The 12,380-nt window shown below is 48.2% G+C and overlaps 1 protein-coding gene across 2 annotated transcripts in view; it reads left to right on the top strand.

Moving 5' to 3' along the window:
• NFATC2 (nuclear factor of activated T cells 2) overlaps window positions 1-12,380 on the top strand; it is a 137,747-nt gene that overhangs the window by 58,558 nt on the left and 66,809 nt on the right. For both annotated transcript variants that reach the window (XM_040638481.1, XM_040638479.1), the window contains exons 4-5: window positions 5,288-5,490; window positions 6,481-6,653. In XM_040638481.1, the coding sequence (XP_040494415.1) occupies window positions 5,288-5,490; window positions 6,481-6,653 (376 nt within the window). The remainder of the gene's footprint in view (window positions 1-5,287; window positions 5,491-6,480; window positions 6,654-12,380) is intronic.

The raw sequence follows: 12,380 nt of genomic DNA, 5'->3' as shown, positions 1-12,380 counted from the left end.
CCCCCCCCCCCCCCCCCCCCCCGGCTTCGGAGCGGTGGGGTCTTGAACAGGGCTTGAACAGGGCCCCTAATCCTGGTGAGCCTCGGCTTTCTCATCCAAAAAAGGAGTAACTCAGCTCTCCTGCTGTGCAGATTAAATCAGTCTGCCACTCCCTACTCAAGTAGCAAACCTCACAGTGTGCACTGGAAACACCCCTTCTTCCTGGAACCCTGTCACCCGCCTGGGAAATGACAAGAAGCAGAACTTTCGCTCTCATCTCGGCTGCAGGAAGCAGAGCCTCTTGTGCTTTGGAGACCAGATAACCTTACACTTCTGGGTTTGCAGCAGGTGTCTGCTAAGGTGGGAAGGTGACTTTGCTGGCTCAGGCCCCGGGAGAGATCTTACCTTTGGAGAAGCCTAGAAAGAGGCCTCGAGACCAAAGTCTCCCTAAAATGGGGACAACAGGGCATATGGGACCTCAAGGGTCAATCAGGCCATCCCGAGACATGAAGTTCTTTTCACAAGACTGAAATCCCTCGGCTTTTGGAGAAGCAAGTAAATGGCTCCATGCTCTCCTTTACCAGCTCTCCAGATGGCTGGCAAGGCTCTCCAGAAAGAGCACGCCACGCAGTCAGGGCTCTGGGCACCCTCTACCATCTTCTCTGGGAGGGGAGGGGGGAGGGGAAGTGTTCTTTTGCATTTCTTGCAAGATGGTGAGGTTTCTTCGCTGGGCCCCACCTCCTTCCAGAGCTCCATGTCAGAGCGGCTGTTAGCCAGCCCGCAGAGAAGCCTGGTATTAGTGCCTGGGTTTGCCACCCACAAGCCCGTTTCGGGTCATTTTTCACTTTGCTAGTCTTTCACATTCATTCTTCACCTTTCCATTCAGTTCTGTAGTATCACCTCCGTGTTTTGATTCATGTCATCCTCTGATGGCAAGGAAAAGTCTCTGTTCATGGGCACTTACTGGGAGCTCTCCTTTGGGGCCCTGCAAAAGCATCTTATTAAGCCTTCGAAAGAGCCCCGGGGAGTAGGAGGTGATATCCCTGTTTTACGTGAGCATCTGAAACTCAGAAGGGAGGAGCCCCGGGGCCACAGTCCCAGGGTCTGCAGAAGCAAAGAGCCAAAGAGCCGGGATGGAAATGCAGCTGTCTGACCGAGCGTGAGATCCTTTCTTCTTGTGTTGATTTCTGATGCCTGTCTTTCTCTCCATCCCCCGCCCCCAACACCCCTTGTTGAGCAGGAAGAACATGCTTGATCTCACAATTGAACACTTACTCGTGTTTCCTTTGAGCACCTGAGCTGCATTTCTGACCTGTCTTCCTAGATCCCAGAGCAGAGCGGGTGTCACTTCGGTGGGGGCAGGGGGTGGGGGGTGGGGGGTGGTCCGAGAGCCTGGAATGCACATCCTACCTCGGCCCTATCCTAGCCATGTTACTGGACAGGTCGCCTGCCCTTCGCTGGCGTCGGTGGGCCCATCCCGCACGGAGCTGCAGTGTGGTGCCGGGTCTGCGGGACGCGTGCGCTTGGCTGCTGCGTTGTCCTTGCTGGTGACCGGGAACGCATATGTTTATCGATCACACCGAACAAAATAAACAAGGTTCCTGCTACCAAGGTTCTTGGACCTCGTGTTCAAGTGGGAGAGAGAGGTGCTAAGCAAACAAACAACTAACGAAACAAGAACATTTCAGACGGGCATGCAGTCACTATGCCAGAGGCGTGCTCCAGAACATGAAATGTCTGATTTTCTGGAGGAAAAAAGAGCCCCGATGTGTAGCATTTGCCAATTTTTGGGGTATAAATATTCCCCACTGTGGCTGACTTCCGGTTACCAAAGTGGCAACTGGCTCTTAAAATTTCTAAAAATTTTAACAAGTGGCTCTTGCAAGGCCGAGGAAGCTGGCTGCGGCGTTGGGTGTGGTTCGGGAAAGACCAGAAGGTACCTGAAAACAAAATGTACCAGCGGGAGAGCATCGTAGGCAGAGAAGGGGGCTGCGCAGAAGCCCTGCGGCTGGAGAGGGCTCCGTGTGCGCAGGGAGCAGAAGGTGGTTGGTTTTGGCAGGGACCTAATGGGGTGGGGAAAGAAGCGAGCTGCTGGGCTGGTGGAAGCCTCAGCGACCCTGGGACCAAGTCTGGATTTTATTCTAAGGCCACAGGAAGTCTTTGGAGAGTTGTAAGCAGCAGAATGTCTGGGTCTGATTTGCATTTTTTTTTTTTTTAAACATTATTGGGCTCTTCTGTGAAAGGCCAGCAAGAGGCCAGTTAGGGGGCAGTGATGGTTGCTCCGGGGAGAGGCAGTGGTGTTGGGGTAGGTGTGGCCGCAGGGGAAGACCTGGAAATGGCTGGATTCAGGTAGAGCCGTAGGGATGTGACGAGTTTTGTCACCTGGCTCTTCACCGTAAGTACAGCCCGGCTGCAATTTCTGCGCCTCTGTCCTGGGGAAGAGGAAGGAACCAGAGACCAGCCAGGCTTACTATCTCTCCAGCCTACTTTTCTCTACACTGGGTGATAACTCTGTTTACCACCTCCTGGAGAGATGGTGAGGACATCTATTTATCTCGGGTCCAAATGCAAAGCAAAACCAACAAAAACAAAATCTCAACTCTGAGCTTCCTGCTTTGATTTTTGCAGGAGAACAGTCCCCTGTTCTTCGTTTTGCCTGGGGCGGGGGGTGGGGGGGAGATAAGAGGCTCTGACTAGAATTTCCATCTTGGCCCCAGGGTGCCTCTTGGGTGTGTATCAGACATGTAAATGCTGTGGGTGTCCACCTGGCAGGTTTTAAAAAAAGGCGTCATCTGGCTCTTCTCCACTCCCAACCTGTCTCTGTATGGTTTTCGGAAGGGCACAAGAGAACGTCATACCTCTGTTGTCCGGTAGAACCTGATGATGGAAATGGTTTTATCTGTGCTGTCCACGACAGTGGCCGCTCGCCATCTGTGGCTTCTGAGTGCCTGAAATGTGGCTAGCATGACTGAGAAACTGGATTTTCCATTTTCTTTAATTTTTGTATTGATGGTACTGGCCCGCACGGTTCTAGACTATGTGTCATCCTCCATTGCCCTGGAACCTTTGTTTTCTGGCAGTTGGCTGCAGAGCCTAGTTCTGTAGACCCGCAGAGAAGGGTAGGGTTTAGGGAGCTGTCACCTGCCACAAAGCCCCTCGCAATTTGCCAAGGAAGGAACGGTGTTTCTCAGCTGGGGAGTGGCAAGACAGGACACCATCTTCAAAGTCTCAGCCTGGTCCTCTTTTTCTTTTGTTATTATATATATGAAACCAGTGTTACATCTCAGACATTTCTAGGCATCGATTCTTCATTGTGAATCAAGTGGGAGTCTTCTCTGACCACCTTCTTAACCTTGATCTCCTCCTCCATCCCTAGAAGTGCCCGTGGTGTGGTCACTTTGGGGTACACCCTTCTGCACCTTTCCTCTTGTGTTTCTATCTGTATCAGTGGATAGATTCCAAGCATCCAGCATTAAAAAAAAATAATAAGTTGTATCATGTAGTACCTGTTTTTCTGCAAGTTGTCTTCTCTTTCAGTAGTCTTAGATCTTTCTGGGTCAGTTCATTGATCTCTACTGTTTTTTTGTTTGGTTTGGTTTGGTTTGGTTTAATTGCTATAGTATTTCATTGCCTGGACATTTCATATCACTTAGAAGCTGTTGCTGTAATTAATTGTTTATTACTCCATTTGTTTTAGTAAACATTTTTGTGTGTGTCTCCTGAATGCACAATATTTCTTTTAGGGTACACAGTGAGAAATGGAATTACCAGGTCAGAGGGAATATGTATTTTTAATTTTAATAGCTTCATAATACTCTATAAGGGGCACCTGGCTGGCTCAGTTGGTAGAGCACAGAACTCTTGATCTCGGGATTGTGAGTTCCAGCCCCATGTTGGGTAGAGATTACTCAAAAATAAAATCTTTAAAAAAAATTTCACAAAATAGTTATACTGGGTTATGTTCCTATGAACTGCGTCAGCATGCCTGTGTGTCCGTAAGTCTCTAAAACACATGATTTTATCAAATACCAACACGTATGCCAATCTAACAGGTGAAAAATGGTATCCCATAGTTATGTAATTTGAATTTTCTTGTTTATAAGTCAGATTGAACATCTTTTCCATGCTAATGGCCATTAGTTTTTCTGTGAATTGCCTGTTCAAACTTCTTGCTCATTTTTCTGTTGGATCGTTTTGTAAATGCATTCAGCAAATGTGTACCAGAATGCCTACCATGTGCCAAGCAGTAATCTAGGTGCTAGGGATGCTGTGGCAAGTAAAATGAATAGACAAGTCTGCCCTCGAAGTGGTGATAGTCTAGTTGTAGGAGGAAGACCGGGGGCACCTGGGTGGTTCAGTCGGTTAAGTGTTCGATTCTTGATTTTGGCTCAGGTCATGATCTCAGGGTCGTGAGACTGAGCCCCATATTGGGCTCCATGCTGGGCTCCAAGCAGGCATGAGCCTGCTTAAGATGCTCTCTCTTCCCCCTCCCTCTGCCCCTCCCCTCCCTTGCACATGTATGTGTACACACACACACACACACACACTCAAGAAAGAAAGAAAGAAAGAAAGAAAGAAAGAAAGACCTAAGCAAAAGAAATTGAGGAAATATATAATAGTGTTAGATGGGATGAAAAGAAGGAAAAGGAGGTAGAGAAGAAGGAAAGAGATAGTTCTACCCACTGGGGGTAAGACTCAATTTTAAATAGGATGGCCAGGAATTTTGTAGGCATTCTTTGTATATTCTGTGTACTAATCCTTTGCTTTTTCTATGTTGCACACATTTTGCTACAGTCTTTAATTTTCTTTTGACTCAGAAGATGGTACTTTTGCCTAGCTTTTTTTTTTTAATTAAAAAATGTAACTTGTTGGTTGGAATATATTCATGTAAAAAAGTGTAAGTTCCTTCTTCTGATCTTCTCAGGCAACCATTGTCAAGAGCTCTGGTTTATCTTTCTTGATTATTTTCTGTCCTCACCACCATGTGACACTCTCCCCACAACCCTACTGGCAACACTGAGCACTGGCAGTTTCTGGCTGTTTCCTCATAAATGCAGTTCTAGTCTATTATATTCTTCCTCATGGTTGTTTAACATTCCATTTTAGGGAGGATCTCTGTAGTTTATCTAAGCAGCCCTTCTGGTTGGACGTCGAGGTTATTTCGGGTTCTCCATTCCTCCAGATGATGCAGCAATCCTGTGCTCTTTCTGCTGCCCGTGAGCTTCTCAGATCCTGGTGGGACAACACCCACCAGCACCCTGCATACTAAAGGTGCTATAATAATTTGATTTTGTTTTCTCCCCCACAGCTCCATGGCTACATGGAAAACAAGCCCCTGGGGCTTCAGATCTTCATTGGGACAGCTGATGAGCGGATCCTCAAGCCCCATGCCTTCTACCAGGTGCACCGGATCACGGGCAAAACCGTCACCACCACCAGCTACGAGAAAATCGTGGGCAACACCAAAGTCCTGGAGATCCCTCTAGAGCCAAAAAACAACATGAGGGCGACGTAAGGGCTGGGGCCCAAGGGTGGTGGGTCTTTACGGGGAAGTGAGTGGGGCTAAGTGGCAGGGATTTGGAGTTGGTGGAAGGAACCGTGGATGGTGGTTCCCACTCTGTGATGGACCCTTAGAGAGTCATTGAAAAAGTTTCTATTTTAAAAGTTCTCTACCTGAGTACTTCTCATGCGTATCAGGAGGAAGAATACCTACGCATCTTTGGATTGTTACTTGGGATGAGACTAAATTTATTTACATTTAAAAATTTATTTGGCCTAAAGACAATGATTAAATAGGGATGCGGAAAGGTCACAACTCACAAGGCGACAGGCATATAGCTAGAGTCTGGGAGACGTTGCACCCGTGTACTAGAGCTAAAACATACTCTTTATTAGAAAATAATCTCAGACTTCCAAACCATGAGAATTTTTACAGGGAACTCCTGTCTGCTGTTCACTCAGATTTGCCCATCGCGAACATTTTTCACACTCGCTTTATGACTCCCTTCACTTTTCGCATTTTCCCGAGCTGAGAGTTGCGGACATGGTGACTTTTTTTTTTTTTTTTACTTTTAGATGCCTGTCTGTGCGTTTCCTCAGAGCAAGAATGCGGTCTTTTGTGACCACAGCGCATTTATCACATTAAAGAGCCTTCATGTTGATACACCATTCTTAATCTGTTGAATAGTCTGTAATCAATTTTACCAGTTACATAGTTGAGTTTTTCAGATACATTTGAGAGTAGAAAAATTGGCATGAGAAACATCTCCCTAGAGCAGTCATTTCACGGGGGCATTTCTCTCGCGACTTTGTTCGTGTTTGACCTCCGACTGGGCATCAGCCCCTGGCTGAAATGTTCATCAGCGGATGGCAGTCCCCTCCCCCCACGACCGCCGCTGACGGTAGCCTTACTTTGGTGAACCGAGCAAGGTGGTTTTGTGGGTGATCTTGTCTCTTCACCGAGATGGTCAGTTCTCACTGGGGTTCTCCACCTCCTGGCAGCATCGATTGTGCGGGGATCCTGAAGCTTCGGAACGCCGACATTGAGCTGCGGAAAGGGGAGACGGACATCGGCCGGAAGAACACGCGGGTGCGGCTGGTGTTCCGAGTGCACATTCCAGAGTCCAGCGGGAGGATCGTCTCCCTGCAGACTGCGTCGAACCCCATCGAGTGCTGTAAGTCGGGCTTTGGGCAGGGTCGGCCTCTGCCAAGTGTGCTCTGTGTGACCTTCCACCCGGGGCAAGGTGCCCCGCGAGAAGACGCGGGACTCACGAGGGTCAGTGGGGGGGAGGGGTGGGCAAGAGGACCCAAGGGCCCAGAGGCAGAGCCCGTTTAACAGTTTCTCTCTGCTTCTATTTACTTGTGGAAGGTTTTGTGGTCTCACAGGAAATTAAAAAATAATACAGCTAATGAGTAGCCTACAGCTTTGTTTAGAAGATTTGAAATGTCTGAATGTTTTGGTCTTAAAAGGGTAGATTTAGTTGGCATGGGTTTACTGTACGCAGTGCCCTCTTTTCTTTTCCTTGCCTCTCCTTTCACTCAGAAGAGTATCCCAGTGGCTGTCGCCTCTGGAGCGGTGACTGCTGGTCACAGTGCTGAGTGCTCAGCACTCAAGAGCCCGTGGAATCTTCACAGCAGTCTTTGGCAGCTGCTGGTGCTGTGATGCCCATTTCACAGGAGGGGAGGGAGGGCTGAGGGCTTGGCTAACTTGTGCCAGCAGGGCTGGGATGTGAACAGGGAAAGATGCCCAAACAAAGATGCAGAGGAATCTTAGAATGATCCAGTGTGCAGTGGCCGAGGCCTGCCATGTGGACGGGCCCGAGCAGGAACTGGCTCAGTTCTCATCAGGCTTTGAAAGAAGAAGCTGCTTTGAGCTCATTCACGGGTGCTTGAGGCAAGGTGTGTAGCTGGTTTTTGCAGTTAGACATGGCAAAGCTTACTGTCTGCTCCAGGTCTGAGAGTTCACAGATCGTTTATCAAAGCATAAAGAAGAAAAAAGTAAACATTGTTGCGGAAACCAAAGCGGTTCATATTATTTTTTCGTGTCTTCTAAGAGTATTTTTTATGTTGTTACAGTCATGGTCTGTATTCAATTATGTTTCAGGATTCTTCTTCCTTTTTACTGGACACTTTACCCTAACTTTGTGTCACAAAAATCCTTTGCCTACGGAGGCCAGGGAGGTCCTGTGGAGGGGTGGAGTGGCTTGGTGGGCGGCAGTAGGGAGTGGTGGAGACCAGGGAGCAGGAGGACACGTTCCCCACCTACAGGGTCTGCCTTTAGGCCACCCCAGCCCGTGTGTCCACGTGGGCTTGTAGGCTAGAGGTGGCCAAGTCCTCTGACTTTTGAAGACAAACCAAAAATCTCCTGATTAAAAAAAAAAAAAAAAAAAAACAAAGACCAAAACAGCAACAAATTCAAAATACTGTGTGGATCAGAGGAAACCTTCATGTGGCTTTGATTAATCAGAGGTAGTCTTAATCAGACATTAATGAGTAAAGCAAATGCATGAATATCTTATGCAGAGAAGGTTGAGGAAGACTGGCCCCCAGGTTTAGAAGAGGGTGAGGAAAGAGCGTGGGCCCTCGTTGGGAGAGAAGCCAGAACTTGGTCTTGGTTGGTCTTCGGGAAAAGACGAAGGGGCCCTATGATTTCTTCCAGTCTTGCGAGTCTTGATATGGATCAGGCTAAACGTGGTGGTGCATCTCTCCTCTAATGTTAGACGAGAAAGACCCAACAGCAGACAACAAGGGAAAAGCAGTGTTGAAAAACGTCATCTCAGAAACATTGGAATTCCCCTCCTCTACCCAGCAGACCCCACCCCTGTCCTCTGAGCACTAGTCACAGTGGCTGCCCCACTCCGATGTTGGTTTCGAACATCTCGAGATGTTTTGGGAAGGAAACTCGGGCTCTTCCTCAGTAATTTGGGGGATTTTGAGAAGATAAGGTCTCTTCTTTCTGGCAAATGACTCACACTACAGGATGGGGCTGTGGTTTCTAGCAAGGTGGGGAGCAGGAGGTCTCAGGAGAGACCACATGCCAGAGCCCCTGTTTCTCTCCATCTTTGGGCCGCTCAGGTCAATGTATCTCCAGCTGATCAGAGACTTTAAGGATCAGCACTGAACTGCACGCATCTCCAGCACGATCTCCAGGGTGTTATAAACTTGTTCAAATCTTGAATGTAGGCTTTTTTTTTCTGCATTTGGCTGATTCAACCACCTCCTTTTGACAGATAAGGAAACAGACTTTCTTGGTAAAGTGATTCACTCGTTTTGACTCGGTAGGTAGCAGAGCCAGAGTCTCCAGCTTTCTAGTTCTGTGAAACACCTTTTTTTTTTTTTTTTGAGATTTTATTTATTTATTCGACAGAGATAGAGACAGCCAGCAAGAGAGGGAACACAAGCAGGGGGAGTGGGAGAGGAAGAAGCAGGCTCATAGCAGAGGAGCCTGATGTGGGGCTTGATCCCATAATGCCGGGATCACGCCCTGAGCCGAAGGCAGACGCTTAACCGCTGGGCCACCCAGGCGCCCCTGTGAAACACCTTCTTAGGGTTTCTAGAACACCACCGTTTCTTGCAGTACCAGACTGAACCACCAATTGCTCCTCGCTCGCTCGCTCTCTGTCACTCAGAATCTGCTGTCATGTTTATCCCCTTCTTTGTTCTATTTGCCTAGACTGCTGCCGGATCGTTCTATACGTATTTATTGGCTGATGGACTTACTATATGGTCCTTAGGGACCGCTCTCTGCTGACAACCCAATTTACTTGTCAGTCTCTCTCATGTAAGGACGGAGACCAGAGGGTGTCAGCCAGGGTCTGGCACAGCAACTATCTCTAGAATGTTTGTTTAAAAAAAAAAAAAAAAAGTAGTGAAAACAGGCATCTTCAGGCTGCCCAGCAGGAGAGAAAGGCAGTGAGGAGATGGGGGTGGGAGGGGGTGGGGAAGGGGTCTTGTCCATAGGTGCAGAGGTCTTGTCCCATGAGAACCTTCCCGTGGGTTTTCTCCCTGCCCTGCCAAGGGGCCTTCTCTGTTCACTGAGTTCCCGAAAACACCGAAAGCAGTTTTCCACCAAGTCCTGCCCACTCCCAGCGCAGAATGGAAATTCGCTCCGCTCCTTTTGCAGGGCCTGGAGGAGTGGGTATATGAGGGGGCCTGGCATGCGGATTTTCTCACGAGCTCTTTTTCAGTTTCTCCCTTTTTGTGACTTAACTGGGTTTTACTGAGGTCTAATTAAGATAGAATAAATCGTGCAGACTTCGTGTCTTCAGCTGAGGGATTTTTGACAATTCACCATACCTGTGTGACCACGGCTCGAAACGAGACACAGGACATTTCCTTCCTTTCTGGAAGGGCCCTCGTTCCCTGTCAGCCAGTGGCTCCTCCCCGGTCCCACACATTTGCCGGTTCTGGAACTTCACGTAATGGAATCGTACAGCGTGTACTCTTGCGCCTGGCTGCTTTTGCTCCGCGCGGTGGTTTTGAGATCCATTGCTATTACAATGTGACCTGAGAGTCTATTCCTTTTTCTCGCCGAACACTATGCAGTTGTGTGACTGTAACGATTGACAGACATCTGGCTTGTTGGCGGGGTTCGGGTGCCGTGGAGAAGGCTGCCGTGAACCTTCTCGTTCCAAGTGTTTTGTGGACAAATGCTTTCACTGCTCCCGGGTACATACCTGGGAATGGAATTGCTCCTTCGTGGGGAAAGGATATGTGTTCCAATTCCTAGATCATTTTATACTCTGTGCACGAGTGCATGGGGGTTCCATGTGCTCCTGCTCCCGATGGTTGATGTTGCCAGTCTCTCTGCTGGTAGTCATGCCGGGGAGCCTGCAGTGTCCCCCCTTGTGCAGAATTTGCATTTCCCTAGTGACTCAGGATGCTGAGCTCCAGTTTGTGCAATTCTTGGCTGTTTCCATGTCTTCCTTGGTGAAGTGTCTGTTCAAAGCTTTTGCCCATTTTCTATTGGGTTACTCAGATTTTTATTGTTAATATGCAGCAGTTGTTTGAGTATTGTGGGTAGGAGACTTTTGTCAGATGTATATACTGTGAATATTTTCCCCAGTCCATGGCTTGCCTTTTTATTTTCTTATTTGTGTCTTCTTACAGGCATCGATATTTTATTTTGATGAAGTCCTAATTTATCATTCTCTTTTCCTTTGGGGTTAGTGCTCTTTGTATTCCCTCAACAAATCTCTCTACCTTTCTGAAGGAAGCAAAGATATTCTCTTGTGTTTTCGTCCAGAAGCTTTTTGATTCTGACTTTTAGGTGTAGGGATACACTCCATCTCGGGCTAATTTTTGTGTATGGTGTGAGGTACGGTCGAGGTCCAGTGTTCACCGTCTGGAAATCTGCTTGTTTCACATGCCATTTTCTGCAAGCAAGAGCTTGGAAAGCCCAACTGTGTTCCTTCCCTCATCAATATTCTTGCACCGCTCCACTTCACTGTCCTAGGTCTGGCTTGGGAGGTGGGCGATCGCGCAGCATTGCTTCGCGAAAGTCCTTAGAATCAGTGGGACCAGCCTGGCATATTCCCTCATTTGCTTCATGAAAGCAAAGATGCTTAACTTGTCCACCTGCTTCTGCCAGAAGCCGAGAGGACACACGTAATTCCTATGGGCTTCTTAACGCGGACTTTTCCACTTAGAAATATATTTGGAGTGCATGATACACTGTTCTAGGCACTGGGGATAAAACACGGATCAAAACAAAGTCTTGGCCCTCGTGGAGGTCACATTCTAGTGGGGAAAACCAACAATAAACAAGTAATGAAAACCATCATTTCAAACAGCTAAGCATGGTGATGAAAATAATAAGGACCATGTGTTGGTGACTTGGGGGAGGGTAGCAGCAGCCTTGGCTGTGCTGATCAGGGTAGACCTCTTGAAAGAGGTGGCACATTAACCTGGGCCTGAGTGGTGGGGGAGCATGGCCCAGCTGAAGGACACAGTAGGTGCAAGGGCCCTGAGGCAGGGATAAGCTCCGGGTTTTCAGGGAACAGAAGGGCAGCTGGGGAGGCTTACGGAGTGAATAGGGGTCAGGAGAGCTCTGAGATGAAGCTGGGGACTCAGATTTCATTCCAAGTGAAATGGGAAGCCTGGAGTTCTAAGTAGCAGACTGACGTGATGGGATCTATATTTTCAAAGTTGTTCGGCACAGTGCCTGGTACATAGTAGGTGTTAATAAATACTCGAAAACTAAATGAAGGAAGAAAGGAGACAACAGGGACCTGGCAGGGAAGGGGTAAAGGAAGAGAAACAATTATCAGTCACCTGCTGTGAGTCCAGCACTTTCCATGTTGCTGTCAAGCATCAAAAACACTGTGAGCTCAGTGTCTGTTCCCATTTCACAGCTGGGAAAACTAAAACACAGAGGAGTTGAATAAATTGCCTATGGTCACACAACTAGTAAGGGACCATACCAGCGGTGACATCCACATCGTGCTGGATCTCAGGACACCAAGATGGAGTTACATCACGGGTGACAGATTAATTTGGGCCAGAACCCCAAAACTGGCATCCTCTCACATAAACCGAGAGACCAGCTCAGCAACCCTCAGAGGCTTCTGGGTGTGCTCCCACCCACAGCAATAGATGTTCTTCCCTGAGCTGCTGTAGCAGTAAATCTGGGGTGAAATTTGGGCATTGGGCAGAGGTTGGGTAGGCCAGGCCTTTGTCAGCCCCTGCTTTCCAAGGAGACTTCTAAGGCATGACCAAGAAGCCACATTTCAGAAACAACCAGAAACCTACATGATGGGGAGAAGCAGTTTCAGGTGGTGGTGAGGTCTGGGCCTGGGTTCACATCCTGCCTCTGCCACTTAGTGGCTATGTAGTCCCAGGAAGTTCCTTAACACTCCGTGCCTCAGTTTCCTCCTCTGTAAAATGGGAATAGCAGTCGTACC

Source organism: Ursus maritimus, unplaced genomic scaffold (genome assembly GCF_017311325.1).
Source record: "Ursus maritimus isolate PB19 unplaced genomic scaffold, ASM1731132v1 scaffold_22, whole genome shotgun sequence".
NCBI classification, from domain to species: Eukaryota; Metazoa; Chordata; class Mammalia; order Carnivora; family Ursidae; genus Ursus; species Ursus maritimus.
The sequence above is the reverse complement of the archived record's forward strand: the minus strand, read 5'-3'. Positions and strand labels throughout refer to the sequence as shown.